The sequence below is a fragment of the Scyliorhinus torazame genome, chromosome 4 (genome assembly GCF_047496885.1).
Source record: "Scyliorhinus torazame isolate Kashiwa2021f chromosome 4, sScyTor2.1, whole genome shotgun sequence".
Classification (NCBI taxonomy): domain Eukaryota; kingdom Metazoa; phylum Chordata; class Chondrichthyes; order Carcharhiniformes; family Scyliorhinidae; genus Scyliorhinus; species Scyliorhinus torazame.
The window spans coordinates 142,381,587-142,400,304 of NC_092710.1; the positions used below are offsets into that span (position 1 = coordinate 142,381,587).

At 44.4% G+C, this 18,718-nt stretch overlaps 1 protein-coding gene across 1 annotated transcript in view; it reads right to left on the reverse strand.

Annotated features, from left to right (window-relative positions):
* eipr1 (EARP complex and GARP complex interacting protein 1) overlaps positions 1–18,718 on the reverse strand; it is a 113,664-nt gene that overhangs the window by 90,742 nt on the left and 4,204 nt on the right. Inside the window, exons 2-3 of the mRNA XM_072498691.1 lie at positions 11,953–12,036; positions 6,509–6,641 (exon numbers count right to left, since the gene is read on the reverse strand). Of these exons, the coding sequence (XP_072354792.1) occupies positions 6,509–6,641; positions 11,953–12,036 (217 nt within the window). The remainder of the gene's footprint in view (positions 1–6,508; positions 6,642–11,952; positions 12,037–18,718) is intronic.

Below are 18,718 nucleotides of genomic sequence, written 5' to 3' on the forward strand. Positions count from 1 at the left end.
AGCCCTAACCTTGAGGGGCTAGGCCCGCGCTGGACTGATTTCCGCTCCGCCAGCTTGCGAGAAAGGCCTTTGGTGCCCCGCCAGCTGGCGCGGAAATGGCATTGCCGGGCGGCGCATGCGCGGGAGCGTTAGCGGCCGCTCACGGCATCCCCGCGCATGCGCAGTGGAGGGAGTCTCTTCCGCCTCCGCCATGGTGGAGACCGTGGCGAAGGCGGAAGGAAAAGAGTGCCCCCACGGCACAGGCCCGCCCGCAGATCGGTGGGCCCCGATCGCGGGCCAGGCCACCGTGGGGGCACCCCCCGGGGCCAGATCGCCCCGCGCCCCCCCAGGACCCCGGAGCCCGCCCGCGCCGCCTCGTCCCGCCGGTAAGAGAGGTGGTTTAATCCACGCCGGCGGGACAGGCATTCTAGTAGCGGGACTTCGGCCCATACGGGCCGGAGAATCGCCGGGGGGGGGGGGGGCCGCCAACCGGCGCGACGCGATTCCCGCCCCCGCCGAATATCCGGTGCTGGAGAATTCGGCAACCGGCAGGGGCGGGATTCACGCCAACCCCCGGCGATTCTCCGACCCGGCGGGGGGTCGGAGAATCTCGCCCCATATTCTCTGAATCACAGGAACAATATATTTCCACCTAAGTAAAATTGCCCGCTTCCGCCTTGCTTCATCTCATCTGATGCTAAAACTCTCAATTACCTGATTATTCCAAGGCTAGTATGGACGCTTCACATTCTCCATTCTAGCTCATTCTAAATTTAATACTGGTATTCTATCCTGCATCAAATCTCACTTATCTATTATTTATGCCCTGTACTGCCTCAAGGACCGCTAATATAAAATTTTCATCTGCATATTTAAATCTCCTCATGGCCTCCTGCCCCCTCTGGACCTTTCTCCAATTATATAACTCAATAATGCAGAAACATGAAAAGCTCCCATTAGCTAATAAAGTTAATAAAACAAACTGTTCAATGCATCAAAATGATGTCACACTGATTGTTCTACAATCAACTGAAGATATTTCAAAACAATGTAGCTTCCTGGTGCACCAATACAATCCAACATGGAACGGCAGCCTGTAAGTTTGTGGCTACATAGAAACATAGAAAATAGGAGCAGGAGGAAGCCATTCAGCCCTTCGAGCCTGTTCCGCCAGTCATTATGGTCATGGCTGATCATCCAATTCAATAGCCTGATCCCGCCTTCCTCCCATATCCTTTGATCCGATTCGCCCCAAACGCTGTAGTTTTGTTGTAATAAATTTCAAATCTGCACCAGACAACTGGAGAAGAACTAAACTTAATTCCCATGAAAGTTCAGAAGTTTTTAAGAAAAGGAAGATAACTAGGTCACAAAGTAGCTTAGTACATGATCGTTTCACTTCTGAGCCCTGGAACAAATAGCAGTTCAGACTGAAGGAACAAAATACTTTTATTGATGGCTGCTAAGATCCCAAGTGAAATATATTTTGATTGCATCAAATTGATCGCTAGCATAGGGCCCCAGCACAGAATTTGGCATCAGTGGCATTAAACTTGGCACTAAGTGCCATCAAATTTACAATCTTGCCGACGGAAATCATAAGAATGATCAAAGTCACAGGGAGGGAGGGACCGGGGGAAGGGGGGGAACAGGGAAGGAGGGACAAACAAGGCTAGAAAAGGAATAGCAATAGGGCTACAAAGTGCCACAACCAAGGGCTCGGAATAAGGAATCGCTGCAAGCACCCACCCAGTACGGTCTCTGGGTGAAGGGAGATCCCAGAGTGCAGGGGACTACCCGCGTGGTGGACGCACAGTGGACGGCCATGTCGGGTGCCCCCTGGACAAAGGGAAACCCCGGAGCGCAGGGACCCGACCGCATGGAGAGAGCAGTGACAGCGGCCATCTGGACGGCCCCCTAACAAAGGGAAACCCCGGAGGGCAGGGGCGCGTCCACCAGGTAAGTATGGTTAATCCCACAGGAGCGAGGGGACAGAAGCCCCCCACCGGGATAGTCACCTGGAACGTAAGGGTACTCAACGGCCCAGTGAAAAGATCCAGAGTCCTCACCCACCTAAGAAATATGAAGGCTGACATAGTCTTCCTCCAAGAGACACACCTGACACGGCAGGACCGACTGCGGGTAAGAAAGGGCTGGGTGGGACAAACCTACCATTCCTGCTATGGGCCATGGGGGTGGCATTACTGATCAGCAAGAGGACGATGTTTCGGGCGACAAAGACGGTTACGGACCCAGGGGGACGATACATCATGGTCAGCGGGGCCCTGGATGGGGCACCGGTAGTACTAGTTAACGTGTACAGCCCAACTGGGACGACACAAGCTTCATCAAGAAGACCGTGGCAGAAATCCCTGTCATAGCGACGCACCGACTAATCATGGGGGGGGGACTTCAACTGTGTACAGGACTGACAGATCAAACCCCAAAACGGTGAAAACCTCAAGCATGGCAAGGGAACTCGGTCACTTTATGGAACAGATGGGAGCGGTTCACCCACCCAGGTTCACCTGGAGGTTCACCCACCCAGGGGAGAAGGAATTTTCCTTCTTCTCCCCAGTACACAACGTATACACCAGAATTGACTTATTTGTGGTATGGAAATCGGTGCTTCCGGGGATAGACAATACTCCGCAATTGTGATATCAGACCACGCTCCACACTACATGGACGTGAGGCTGGAGACGGGCAGGGCCCAATGCCCGACATGGAGGTTGGACATTGCCCTACTAGCTGACAAGGCCTTCAATGAAAAGATATCGCGGGCCATAGCAGAGTACACGGAGAACAACCAGAACGGGGAGGTCTCACTCTCCACGTTCTGGGAAGCGCTAAAGGCCGTACTAAGAGGGGAAATCATCGCTTTCAAAGCACAAAGAGATAGGGAGAAAATGGCGGCTAGGCAGCAGTTGGTCGACTCCATACTGGAGGTAGACCATAAATACTCCGAGGCCCCGACCGTAGAACTCCTGACGGAGAGGAAAGAGCTACAAAGGAACTTTGATCTGCTCTCCACCAAGAAACCAGTGCTCCAACTCCGCCAGGCACGTGGGACCCTATACGAACACGGAGATAAAGCCAGCCGCCTGTTGGCACACCAGCTGAGAAAGCAGGCAGCCACCAGAGAAATTGCACAAATCAGGGATATCGGAGGCACATTAGAAACAGAACCAGAAAAGATCAACAAAACCTTCAAGGCCTTCTACCAAGATCTGTACACATCAGAGCCCCTATGGGGGAGTCCGGGATGAAACGGTTCCTTGATGGACTGGACATACCAGTTGTGGGGGAGGGCAGAAAACAGGGCCTGGAAGCACCACTAGCATTGGGAGAGATAATGGACAGCATTAGTTCCAGGCAGGAGGGGAAGGCGCCGGGACCAGACAGGTTCCCAGCGGACTTCTACGAAACATTTGCGACAGCACTGGCCCCACACCTGCGGGAGATGTTCACAGACTCGCTAGCTAGGGGCACACTGCCACCCACGCCAGCACGGGCCTCAATCTCGCTGATACCGAAGAACGTTAAAGACCCAACGGAATGTGGGTCATACAGACCCATCTCACTGCTGAACACAGATGCCAAAAAACTGGCCAAAATCAGTATCAGAGGTTGTCGCAGAGGACCAGACGGGCTTTGTCAAAGGTAGACAGCTTACCTCGAACATCAGGCACCTGCTGAACGTGATAATGACCCCCTCCGGAGAGAGAGTACCAGAGATGATCGTCTCCCTAGACGCAGAAAAGGCCTTCGACAGAGTCGAATGGAAATACCTCATAGAGGTACTGGAGAGGTTTGGGCTTGGAACAGGGTTTACCTCCTGGGTAAAACTCCTATACAACGCTCCCCACTGCTGTTCGCTCTAGCGATCGAGCCACTAGCAATTGCGCTCAGAGCAGCAAAAAGCTGGAGGGGGATCCGAAGGGGCGGCAGAGAGCAGAGTCTCACTCTATGCAGATGATTTGCTCCTCTACATTTCAGACCCACATAGCAGCATGGACGGAATCATCGCGCTCCTGAAAGAGTTTGGCGCCTTCTCGGGCTACAAACTCAACATGAGCAAAAGCGAGATCTTCCCAGTACACCCACAAGTATGGAGGGCTGCACTAACAGGACTGCCGTTTAAACAAGCCCGACACAAATTCCGCTATCTGGGGATCCAAATAGCCCATGACATGAAATGGATCCACAAATGGAACCTCACCAGTCTGACAGAGGAAGTAAAAAAGGACTTGCAAAGATGGAACACACTCCCACTCTCCCTCACGGGGAGAGTCCAGACGATCGGACGGCAGGATCACAACACTGGACGAACTGACAGAGAAATTCCAGCTAGCTAGGGGGAACGAGCTGAGGTACCTGCAACTCAAAAACTTCCTACGAAAGGAGACAAGGACGTACCCACAACTGCCATGACAGACATTACTGGAAGAGTTACTGGACGCACGCATACTAGATAAAGGAAACAGTAGCGATATGTATGACCGACTGGTAGAAAGGGCCGACACCATACTGTTCGCAATAAGAAAGAAATGGGAGGAGGACCTGGGGATTGAAATAGGGTGGGGACTCTGAAGCGAAGCACTGCATAGGGTCAACTCCACCTCCACGTGTGCAAGGCTCAGCCTGACGCAACTAAAAGTGGTACATAGAGCCCACTTAACAAGAATCCGTATGAGTAGGTTCTTCCCGGAGGTGGAGGATAGATGTGAACGGTGCCAAGGAGGCCCGGCCAACCACGCCCACATGTTCTGATCTTGCCCCACATTTGCGGGGTACTAGACAGCCTTCTTCGAGGCAATGTTCAAAGTGGTGGGGATGAGGGTGGAGCCATGTCCGAAAGTGGCAGTCTTCGTGGTTTCAGACCAGCCAGATCTATTCCTGAGCAGGAGGGCGGACACCCTTGCCTTTGCCTCCCTGATAGCCCGCCATAGAATCCTGTTCGGCTGGCGGTCAGCAGCACCACCCAAAGCTGCAGACTGGCTGTCCGACCTCTCGGAATCTCTCCAAATGGAGAAAATCAAATTTGCCATCCGAGGGTCAGACGACGGCTTCCACAGAACATGGGAGCCATTCACCCAATTGTTCAGAGACCTGTTTGTGGCCAACGAACAAGCAGAATAATAGCCAGGTAGCCAAGAATCAGGGGAAAGTAGCCAAAGCATGAGAGGGAGAGATAGACTGGGAGGGGGGGTGGGGGGGGGGGGCAGCTAAACCTAAGCGGAAAGAAAGGCGAGCCACAGGAGGGGGGGGAGGGGGCAGAAGCTGGGGAGGAGGCAGGGAAATGACAGCCGGAAGTAGGGCACGAGAAACGATAACAAACTTGGCATCTACAGGAACAGAGAACAAGGAGAATACAGGCGAAAGACGGGAGGAACGGCTGAAGCGGAGGTGAGCGCGAGACGACAACGGCAGCAAAATCCATCCGGGAGAAGCAAGTGACAACACCAGACCCATTTGAGTATTGCCCTCTGTAATTGTTTATCCAGCATCCAAATGTATATCCCAGTCTCCACCCCCCCACCCCCCCCCCCCCCACACCCACCCACACAGTTGCCTACTTACGTGTTGTAAATAATTTTGCCATTGTACAGAGTTGCTGTTGTTGAGCTGGTGCATAATACCTTACCAGTTATTTTATTTTATTTTTTATTTCATTTTTATTTTTATTTTTTTTGGTATGTTTGTGTGTGCCCTTCTCTTCATATATCTTATTCTGTGTACATAATGGTAAATATACTTTGTTCAAAAACCCAATAAAAAGCATGTGAAGAAAAAAAATAAGAATGGTCAAAGTATAAAAGGGGTTGCCGGCTTCCTGGGCCCACCGCCACACTACCAGTGGAGTCATGTTGGGGGTGCACTGGGAAGGTTTGCAGTTTCTTGGTTCCTATTTTTTTTGGAGAAAAGGTTTAAAAGAGACAAGTTGCAAACAGTTGCCACACTCAATTAATTCTTGGTAATTGGCTTTCACTCAAATGTCAACATTTGGCCAGTCTATAGCTTCACTTGTGCAACTCTTGCGTCTCAACACTGCAATCACAGCTTAAACACACCAAGGTTGTAAGCAGTGTTTCCACTTGCTGCAAGTCACACCCTGAACAAGGCAACTCATTTACTGCATTAATTTTACATGTATTTTCTGCTCGATACCAAAATCACTTCAAATTCAATATGAAGTGTTTTTAAATCAACAATAGTTTTCTGCATATTCGTTGAGATAATGAGATATTAGAAATGTTACTCAATTGTACTTACAGATGCACAAAATTCTAAACGCTAGATGAACAACATTAGTAAAATAAAGGAAACAGAGAAAAATACTTCAGATTGGACATAAACAACTTGCATCATCCAAAAAGGAAAACATTGCATAGAGTTTCTTCAGGTTTTTCAATGTATTGAATGTCCATGTTTATGAAATGTAAATATGCAAAATAAATTTTGCGGTTTTAAAATCCAGCCTATTTTATCCAATAGGTCAATGGACAAATCAATCCATTACACTTACTTTTATTGTAGCAAGTTGCCAGCACACCTTTATCCGCAGGGCTGGTACTCATGTGCCATATTTCTCCTACTTGATGCAGAAGGACGTTCTTGTTAATAATATTATTTTCATCATCAAAATCTATGATGTGAATCTAAAAACATAATCCACATCTATAAATTAGTAATGAAACACTGACTGCCAGTTTTTAAAAAAAATTACCCTCTGAATTAAGGAATGGAATATGAGGCTTTGATCAATAGCGTTCTAGGAATGCAGCGCTAGTCTCAAGAGCACAATCAGGGATGTGAGGAAAAGAAGCACGGTTTCATGGGGTGGTGCACTGAAGCTAGAAGTCACTGTTCTGGTCAAGGATAATTTCATCAATATACATCGAACTCAAGATTTCTTTGTGAGCTGATACTGTCATTTTCATCAACAAATTTCAATCACACCTTTATACAGCATAAATAAATCTTACTTTTTTTAAACAAGCACTAATTAAAACTACAATGCTTTTCTAAACAGTAACTAGCTACCCTTATTTTACTTTCACGGAATCATAGCATTTACAGTGCAGAAGGAGGCCATTCAGCCCATCGAGTCTGCACCGGCCCTTGGAAAGAGCACCCTACCTAAGCCCACACCTCAACCCTATCCCCGTAACCCAGTAACCCCACCCAATCTTTTTGGACACTAAGGGCAATTTAGTATTGGCAATCCCCCTAACCTGCACATCTTTGTACTGTGGGAGGAAACCGGAGCACCGGAGGAAACCCACGCAGACATGGGGAGAACATGCAGACTCCGCACAGCCAGTTACCCAAGGCGTGAATCAAAGCTGGGACCCTGGAGCTGTGAAGCAACTGTGCTAACCACTGTGCTACCGTTCTATTTTCTCATTTGAAGACAATAACGTCCTTGCGAGGATACAATTCTACAGTTAACGACCCCCCCCACCCCCGACCTCCACGGATGCCACACCCAAGTGGCAATTATTTATATGTGATGCACGATCCCAGTGTGCTTGCAGGATATTTTATTCTGTTCTCACACAATGCCACATTCATACAACTCCAGTTGGGACTGTCGGATAATAGTTTGGAGCAGGATCAAAGGTTGGTTTGCTATTCACCAGTCCTTTGGTACCACGATTATTTGTGGTCCAACACCTGCTCCAGATGAAGTCAGGTAACCGAGTACTAAATGGAGATCGAAACTGGTGCTTGCCTGACTCTGAATGGGTTGGAGACAATGGGACAATTTTTTTTATCATCATTTCTACTTAGGCACTAATCTGGCAATGCAGATCACTTGCTTATTTTGGATCATATCTGATTTCCATTCCATTGCTTGCAAAACTCCACAATTTCTATTATGCTGCCCAACTCTATTTTGGTACAATTTATTAAGAACCTCAATACATTTTCAAACTTAAAAAATATATATTTGTATTCAACTTTTTCATTTTATACATAAAACACAACCCATCAACATACACTCCTCTCCAATCCCACTACCACCTCCCCAAGCCCCACCCCTCCAAAAAGAAACACCTAACCCTTCACTTGCTCCTTTAGCAACTAACGGTGACCAGCTCTTTGAAATTCACAATAAACGGCTGCCACCTTCGGTAAAACCGTTCAATTGCTCCCCTCACGGTGTACTTCACTTTCTGGTGCATAGAAACGGCATCAGATCTCCCAGCCACACTGAGGCACTAAGTGGAGAAGCAGACTTCCACCCTACCAGCACTCACATCCAGGTAATTAATAATAATAATCTTTATTAGTGTCGCAAGTAGGCTTACATTAACACTACAATGAAGTTACTGTGAAAAGCCCACACTCCAGCGCCTGTTCGGGTACAAGGAGGGAGAATTCCGAATGTCCAATTCACCTAATAAGCACGTCTTTTGGGACTTGTGGGAGGAAACCCACACAGACACGGGGAGTACTTGCAGATTCTGCACAAACAGTGACCCAAGCTGGGAATCGAACCCAGGTCGCTGGCGCTGTGAAGCAACACTGCTGCTCACTGTGCTACCGTGCCACTCGTAGTGAGTTGAAGGCCAGGACACCCAGGCGCACTAGACCACTTCTACACAACAAATATACTGGGTGGGGTGTAGTACAAATCTAAACTGACCCCCATTCAAATGGCCTTCATTTTAAATAAACATAGGAAAAGAAACAGGTTATTTTAAAGGCACTGATTGATAGGCCACCTGATGCAGTTTAGAAAAAGAACATGTCATCTGTTTCTGCAATTTCAATAAGCTTCACTGTCTGTGAACTGCAATGATTTGTTTGATAACTGAGGTCATTGACCTTTTAAGAGGTTACTAAAGGATTATCTGTCTTTGTTGTGGTTAGTGAAATAAATGTTTTTCCAACAGATTAACAACTTGAGGGGATTTAATTAATTTGAATGGCTTTTATAAATTAACCCTTTTTTCAGTCTCAAATGTGTTGAATGAAATTGCTATTAGATTGTTAGAAGGTTAATTTTTTCATCTCTATTTCAAAAATATGGCTCCTGAAGTCAGCCCATTGAGGATACTGTTAAAAAATTAATTCCTGGGATGTGGGCAACACTAGCTGGGCTAGCATTTATTGCTCATCTCTAACTGCCCATCTCTAACTGCCCTTGGACTGAGTGGCTTGCATTTCAGAGGGCAGTTAAGAGCCAACCGCTGTGGGTCTAGAGTCACAAGCCGGCCAGACCAGTTAAGGATGGCAAAGGGCATTAGTGACCCAGATGGGTAAGGGTATCCAAGTCATTTCGATCAATGGAGAGTAAATAGAATTGAAGTACTGATCAGTCATAATGTGAATGATTGGCGGTCAAGGTCTATGGGCTAAACTGCGTTTTCCTGTTCCGATGAGCATCTGGAAAAGGAGATCTGAATTGGCCGATTTCTGGTTGAGATGTCTGGCTTTTCTGATGAATGGGAAGGAATACACATATTTTTAAACAGAGACTTTTTTAAACAGAGACTTTGTGGTGGAAGTGAAGCAAATGAAAATACTTTAACTATTTTAGTGTTTGACAAAGAACTGAGAAGAAAGAAATGCACGCATTAAGTAGAATCATATTTGGCCCATCGCGTCTGCACTGAACCTCTGAAAGAAAGAGGCCCACTTTTCCGCTCGATCCCCGAAACCCCATCTAATGTACATACATCCCTGGGCACTAAGAGACAATTTTATCATGGTCAGTCCAGCTAACCTGCACATCTTTGGAGTGTGGGGGGAAAAACCGAAGCACCTAGAGGAAACCCACGCAGAAAAGGGGAAAAAGCGCAAACCCCACACAGTCACCCAAGGCCATAATTAAACAGAGGTCCACGGCTCTTTGAGGCAACAGTGCTAACCACTATGCCACTGTGCTGCCCCATAGATTTTCTGAGTTTTCTCTAATTCGGTATAAATTCCTTAAAAAACAGGAAAATTAAATGTTGTGGGGCATAAGTAGAACAGTGGGATTAGAGTAAATGTTTATGTAAAGTAAATTAAATCAGTGGAGACTTGACGATCTGAATGACCTGTTTCTGTGTTATGACATTCTCGGAGTCTAAGTGAGTGCATTAGAACATGTTAAAGAATAAAGATTTTTCCCTGATTAATAAAAAAATCAGAAAATTAGTGAAATTCTTTATCAACTATCCTATAAAAAGCTACATTGCTAAATATGTAGCTAATTAAAGCATGTTATCCCAAACAAAGTCTAGAATTGGCAGTATGTTAATAAGCAGCAGAAGTGACATGATTCAAGCATATTTAACAGTTTTCACCAGACTTCCCTACTTCATTCATCTTTTTATTCCTGCATTCAAATTAAGAATTTACAATTTCAAAACAAAGCTTTCTTTTGAAGCTTAGCATAAACTTGTAAATTATGAATGCCAACTATTTTCAGTTAATAGGAATCCGAGATACATTTTGCATATCAGATAATCACATTAATAAGTTATGAATAATTTTGTGTTCACAATTAACTGCTCTATTCGGCACGTAACTTGCAGAAGAGTATGAAATTGGGTTATTTCCAAAATAAAGCCTTTCCTCGTCAATCTGTCTCACCAAACACAGCCATGACATGGCTTCTGTTTCCTTCTACCTTGTTCAAAGAAAGCCTCATGGTAATTAAAAATAAAACATATGGTTGTTGAGGGGACAAAAAAAAAACCTGCCACTTATTGCCGATGTTACACTGTCGTCTTTTATTTATGTACCTCGCAGCACTGGAAAATAGCATACATGGGTATGAGTAAGTGAAGGCAGGAAGCATTGACCTCTGAATTGAATTAAATCTGTTTGTAGATTCAGGTACCCACAGACCTATCATTTGGAAGGCTTCGGATGCACATGGAAGTCCCAGTCTGTTGCTAGTGTGTCATGGGTGACAGACAGCGAGAGAAAGACAGACACAATTCCACATCCATTCAATGCACAACATCCAGCACAGATGAATCTCAATAATATTTTTGATTCTTTGTCAGTTCGCTTCAGTTGTTATTTTAAACTATAGTGCTCGGGCCAGTTAATGGACAGACCACCTTTCACTTCTTGATAAAGTACAGGCAAGCATGGGATTTCATGCCTAAGGACATAAAAATTGGCAAGTCTTCAAATTAAAAACAATTGTGGGCCGGACGGCGGCCCAGTGGTTAGCACTGCTGCTTCAGCGTGCTGAGGACCCGGGTTCGATCCCGGCCCTGGGTCACTGTCCATGTGGAGTTTGCACATTCTTCCCATGTCTGTGTGGGTCTCAACCCCACAACCCAAAAAGATGTGCAGGGTAGATGAACTGACCACATTAAATCACAAGTAATTGGGAAAAAAAGGATTGGGTACTCTAAATCTAAAGATTAATTAAAAAAATGAAAAACATTCATACCAACTTCAAATTAACACACTGAAAAAGGTAAAAGAAATCACTTGACAACTTATGTCAGTTCACTTGATTTAAAATTCAGAACATAGTCTACCTCTTTATTGACTAAAATCGTGTAAAGGCTACCAAGAGTATCTGGCCTCCTCATATTGCCACTGCACTGTATCCTAGGATCAGTCACTGAACAGTCAAGACCATAATTTCAAATATAATGATTATTTTCTTGGGGTTCTGATTTCTTGGCTGAAAGGAGGATTGGGGGGCGGGGAGAAGTAAGGAGTGTCAGGGAAGAGGGGGTGGGCAGACAATGAGCAGAAAGTGAGAGGAGTGGGTTTGAGAGCTGGAGCAACCGGGACTCCTGCAAATAACGCAGAAGTCCTAACAAATTTGTTTTCTCGGTTTCCTGGCCATCAGTAAGGGCACGGGTGGGGGAGCGGGGTCAGGGGAGTTGTCAGATTTCCCAAGTCACTGGAAATTCACCCAGTCATTAAATCAAAAAATCTAAATTATTTCAGCGTTTTTCATAAAACACATACTACATTGCATAATGTGTCAATGGTATTTACCTGATTATCATACTTCAAAGATTGAGTGCCAACGAGGAACCTGATTGCATCAGTTTCAGCAGTCTGTGGTGCTAAAGCTCGTGCCTGCAAAATAAAAAGTACAAATCTGTGATCTTACTGTAGTCTTATCGTTGCATAATTTCATGGTTTGCTCCCTGTCAACTATAAATTTAGTCATCACACCTTCCAATAGAAACTTTATTCAACTCTGTAGAGCACATATAACCATACGTAACATGTAACCATATGTAACATATAACCATTATGGGGAGGCAGTGGTGTAGTGGTATTGTCGCTTGACTCGTGATCCAGAAAGTCATGTTCTGGGAACTCGGGTTTGAATCCCACCATGACAGATGGTGAAATCTGAATACAATAAAAATAAATCTGGAATTAAAAATCTAAAAGGTGACTATGAAACCATTGTTGATTATTGTTAAAAACCCATCTGGTTCACTAATGCCCTTTAGGGAAGGAAATCTGTTGTCCTTACTGGGTCTGGCCTACATGTGACTCCAGACCCACAGCAACGTGGTTGACTCTTAAATATCCTCAGGAATGATCAATAAATGCTGACCCAGCCAGCAACGCCCAGAGCCCATGAACACATTTTTAAAAATAAGAAAAGCAACTGTCCAAAGTTGATAAAACCCAGTGTTGGAGAAATTAAATTAAATGAAATAAAGACATGTTTCCTATATATGCGGCACCCTGCCTCAGAGAGAGACAGAGAGCATAAAATGGATGTACAATTAAAGAATGTCAACATGTGGGATTCTCCTTCAAGTATCGTGTAATTACATCGAGGAGAAACTCACAAAAGCAGCAAGATTGATCAGTCTGACTTTAGTTCTGCAGGCCTTGAAGACAAGAGAAAGACCTAATGTAGACAGAACTGTGCATGCACAGATGGATACCAGCAGAAGCAATACTTGCTGAGAGCGATGGAGAATGGAACAGCAACTGCAAAAGATGTATCAGAGTTTTATTTATTTGAATATGGACCCATCGAAAAAGAAAAGATTTGAATTTATGTACTGTCTTTCATGTTTTTTGGAAATCCCAGAGAACTTCATATGTTTTTCAATCACTTTTGAAGCATTCCCTGCATTTAAGCAAACACAGCAGATAATTTGTGTTGCAAGATCTCACATTGTGCAATGAGAAGAATGACTAGATAATTTGGCTCAGAACATTACATCTTGGTCAAAATCCCTATTTCCGACCCAGATCAAACAATAATCAGTTCCTTACTTTCTTAAGATTTTGCAGGCCTGTCTTCCAATGGAGGATCCTTCGAAACTCAGGTAGCGCATCAATCCTCACAGGAAGGAACAGAGAATATCTGCGTGGAAACCATGGCCTGTTTTTATGGCACTAGCTGCCGTATCCCAGTAAGTAAAACGTTTAAAAGTCCCAAGGCCACTTTGAGAGAAGTATATAAGGTAAGTGGGTATGGTGGCTGTTGGGTGAAAGTATCGCTGTAGTCGGCAGTGGGGAGGGAAAGAGGGTGTGAGGGATGGTGGTTGGGGGGGGCGGGAGGGAATAGTCAGGAGTTTGAGAGAAGTGGTCGGGGACTCCAGGAGGGTGGTGGTGGGGGAAGTGGGTGCTGAGTCAAAACGTGGGCGGCAGTTTACAATCCGTACTGGGGCGATTCTGGGCCCGACACGAAATGTTAGCACCCTCTCTCTCCACAGATGCTGTCAAACCTGCTGAGATTGTCCAATATTTTATGTTTTTGTTTAAGGCTATTTTAGACCTGGTAATCTAATGAAACAGGATTAATTAATGACCTCATAGTAAAGGATAACTTCAGTAAGAGTGATTGAATTTCACGTTCAGTTGGAGGGTGTGAAAATTGGGTCTGATGGTAGAGAAACAGCAGCAGATATTTAAGGAGCTATTTCATATCTCTCACCAAAGATATATTCAAATGAGAAAGAAAGGCACTTCAAGAAGATGTGTTATCTGTGGCTAATCAAGGAAGTTAAGGATGGCATAAAATTGAAAGCAAACAATGCTGCAAAGGTTTCTTACCCCAGAAGATTGAGAATATTTTAGAAATCGGCAAAGGATGACTAAGAAAAAGCGGGGAAAATTGGAGTATGAGTGAAACCAAGCAAGAAATATGAAAACAGACAATAAAAGATTCCACAAATATATAAAAAGGAAGAGAGTAGCTAAAGTAAGCATTGGTCACTCAGTGGGTGAAACTGGAGAAGTATTATTGGGAAACAAGGAAATGGCACTTTGAACAAGTATTTTGTTTTCACAATAGAGGACACAGAGAGTATCCCAAAAATAGTAGGAAATCAAAAGAGAGGAACTTAAAACAATCACAAACTGACTAAAGAGCGACAAGTTTCCTGAACATGATTGGCTGCATCCTGGCGTTTTAAAACAAGTAGCTACAGAGATCATGGATGCACTGGTTGTGACCTTCCAAAGTTCTCTGGCTTGGACCTGGCAGATTTGAAAACTGCAAATGTACCAGCAATATTCAAAAGAGGGAGTCAGAGAGCAGTAAACTACAGGCCAGTTAGTCTAACATCAATCATTGGAAAAATGTAGAATACTACATTCAGGCAGATTTTGTAGAAGGGAAATAGTGTTTGATGAGGTTCTGAGAGTTCTTTGAGGGAGTAACAAGAAGGGTGGAAAAAGAGGAACCAGTAGTGTATTTGGATTTCCAAAAGACATTCAATAATATATCAGATAAAATATTTTAAAATCACTTACGGTTGTCACTGGCTAGGCCAGCATTTATTGCCCATCCCTTATTGTCCTTGCAAAGTAGGTTGAGAGCTGTCTTCTTCAACCGCTGCAGTATTTGTGGCATAGGTACACCCACAGTGTTGTTAGGGAGGGAGTTCCAGGATTTTGACCCAGTGACAGTGAAAGAAGAGTGACATTGTTTCAAGTCAGGATGGTGAGTAACTTGGGAGGAAACCTCCAGTTGGTAGCATTCCCATATACCTGCTGTAGAGCAGTTCTTCATAAATGTAGCAATTGTGGGTTTAGAAGGTGTTACCCAAGGAGTCTTGATGGGTTTCTGCAGTGTATCTTGTAGATGGTACATATGGCTGCCACTGCTCGTTCATGATGGTGGAGGGACTGAAAGTTTTTGGAAAGAGTGCCAATCAAGGAGCACTGCTTTGTCCTGGAATGTTCCATCACATTCCTGACTTGTGCCTTGTAGATGAATAGGCTTTGGGGAGTCAGGAAGTGAGTTACTTGCATCAGGCTTCCTAGCCTCTGACCTGCTCTTGTAGTCACAGTATTTATATGGCAAGTCCAATTTAGTTTCTGGTCAGTGGTAACCCCCAGGATGTTGGCAGGAACATAAAATGTTACCCCACAAGATAAGAGTTCATGGTGTTGGGGTGATGTAGTAGCATAGATAGGGGACTGGCTAACAGGGAACAGAGAGTCGGATCGGGTAATTGTCAGATTGGCAACCCATAACTTGTGCACTACCACAGGAATCAGTGCTGGGGTCTCAACGATCTACATTAATGACTTAGATTAATGACAGACTACTGTAGTCAAATTTGCTGATGATAAAAACTTAGTTAGGAAAGCAAGTTGTGAGGGAGATATAAAGAGTCTGCAAAAGGATATTATTAGATCAAGTGATTGGGCAAATATTTGTCAGGTGGAGTATAATGTGGGAAAATGTGAGGTTACCCATTTTGGTAGGAAGAAATAAAAAGCAGAACATGACTTAAATGGAAAGAGGCTGCAGAATTTTGCAGTAGAGAGGAATCACAAAAAGGTTAGCACACAGTGAGTGCAAGTAATTAGGAAGACAAACAAAATGTTGACCATTATTCCAAGTGGAATGAATTAAGGAAGTTTTGCTACAGCTGTAGAGCATTGGTGAAATCGCACCTGGAGCACTGGGTATATTTTTTTCTTAAGGAGGGATATATCTGCAGTGGAAACTGTTCAGAGAAAGTTCTCCAATTTGATTCCAGAAATGAATGAGATCCCTTATGAGTAAAGTTTCCGCAGATTGGTCCTCTACTCAATCAACAGATTAGGCCTATACGCAATGGAGTTTAGAAGAATGAGAAGTGATCTTATTGAAACATAAAATTCTGAGCAGGCTTGACAAGGCAAATGCTGGGAGGAAGTTTCCTCTTGCAGGATAATCTAGACTAGGGGGCAGTTTAAAAATAAGGTGTCCTCCATTTAACTCAGAGATGAGGAAGAATTTCTTCTCTCAGAGGTTCGAAAGCCTTTGGAATTCTCTTCCAAAGAGAGCAGTGGAGGCAGTCATTGAATATATTCAAGGTTGAATTTGGCTGATTTTTAGTCAACAGAAGCATTAAGGGGAAAAGGAGGAAAGTGAAATTAAGGCCACAATCAGATCAGCCTCGATTTTATCAAATGGCAGAACAAGATTGATGAGCCGCATGGCCTATTTAGCTTTTCTTCCTCAAGATCTTACTTGGAGCCTGAGCCCATTACTTTTTTCTCTCTTTTCCCTTTTTTTCTCTAACTCCTATGGGCTCTTCTCTCCTGCCACCTTCCTCACAGGTTCCTGTACCCTAGCCCACACCTTTCCTCAGTTTCTGCCCTATCTTCCCTCAAGCCCTTTATTAATTCCGCATGTCTATGAGATTCACCTTCTGCTCCCTTGACTTTATTTCTGCCAAACTGCTGACCATCCAAGCAACATTCCGACTGAGCCTTGCATGCAGCATGCCAAAAACAAACATGCAGGCCTTCTGCAAGTTAATGCCTCTGCATTTCTGAACCTGTGCAGCTGTGCAAAATAATTCAGGGGAGACATGCACTGAAAGAAAATCACCCAAGTTCCCCACAAAAAAAGTAGGGAGAATGTTGCTTTCCTGTTCTTCACATTAGCTGATATTGTTACATGTATACTCCCCACAGGTACTATCTCCCTCCTCTTTAAATCTGCAGTCATCACCTCTCCCTGAACAAACCAATGCCCTTGAAAACTATTGCCCCATCTCCAACCCGTCTTTACTCTCCAAAGTACTTTAACTTGTTGCCCATTTTCCCGCAACTCCATGTTTGAATTCCTCCAATTATCCCTGCCACATTCTAAAAGGACTCCCATCAAAGTCACAAATTATACCTTTTGTGACATGACGTGAACTATCCCACATTATCTTTTTTTTTTAAAGTCTTCATTGGATCGGAACGTCGCTGGCAAGGCCAACATTTACTGCCCATTCCTAACTGCCCTCGAGTAGGTGGTGACAATCTTCCTTCTTGAATTGTAACAGTCCAACAGCAGTGGTACACTCACAGTGCTTTTAGGATTTTCATTAGGCATTGTCAGTTTTCTTTGAAACAATTAAATGGTTTCCATTTCAGAGGCTGGTTCGAAATCCACCAGATTTTGTTGGTCCGGAGTGACATGTAGGTCAGACTGGATAAGGGCAGCAGACTTCCTTCACCAAAGGATAATGGTGGGCCAGATAGGTTTTAATGACAAATCTGCAGTTTCATAGTCACCATTACTGATACTTCATTTCAGATTTATTTAATTAAATCTGAATTCCCTAGCTGCCTTGGTACATTTTGAATCTTTGGATTATTAGTCCATTAACATATCTATGAAGGCAACAGTCCCCACATTATGTTATAGGTTGTATTATGCCACCATTCACAACCTGTCTGCAGTTGACCATACATTCGCATCCAACACCTCTCCTACATCATCCAGATGGGTGAGACTGCCCTCGCCTGATTCCATTCTTAACTAACTAGTTGTAGCCATAGAATCACATGCAATGGCTTCCTCACCATCACCTTTAAGTCCACCAACAATGTATCCTTGGCATCCTATTTCTCACGTACATACTGCCCCTCAGCAACATCGTCCGAAAGCACGTCAGTCTCTACATGTGCATGGACAACAGCTAGGTCAACATCACTACCTCTCTGTCTCCGAGCGATCAACTTAATTCGCATCCCTGGCCACGATGAAGTTGAATCTGACCATTCACAACTTTGAGACCTTTTTTGATCCTGACATTCGCATCCAACCACATAGCTGTTCTATCATCAAGATCCCTCATTTCTACCTCCATAACATCATCCATCTCCACCCCTTGCCTCATTTTATCTGTTGTTGAAACCCTCATTGCTGCATTTGTTATTTCTTTACTTCTCAATTCCAATAATCTCTTGGCTGGCCTTCCATCTTCCACCTTTCATAAACAAGAGCTCACCCAAAACCTGTTGCCTGTGTACTAACATATGCCAAGTCCATTCGCCCATCACCTCAATGCTCACTGACCTACATTGGCTTCCAGTACAGCTACATTTCAATATTGAAATAATCATCACTGTTTCAAAACCTCCTCAGCCTTGCCATTCCCTATCTCCATAATTTCCTCCATCCTTACAAACTCCATCCCCCACCACCCGATCTCTGTGCTCGTCCAAATCTGGTCAGGCACATCCCTGATTAAAACCTCTTCAGCAGCCTTCAACTCTAGGCCCCAAGCAGAAACCATTCTGCCTCTCTCTCCTTTAAGAGATTCCTTAAACCTATCTCTTTGGCTCAGCCTTTGGTCACCTACCTTGTATTTACTTATGTGAATCAGTGTCACATATTGTTTAATGATGCTCCTGTGAAGTGACTCAAGTTGCTTCAAGGTGCTATATAATTGTTGAATTGGAGGTCACAATCATAATTTATTTTTTAAATAATCTTTATTGTCACAAGTAGGATTACATTAACACTGCAATAAAGTTACTGTGAAAATCCCCTAGTCGCCAC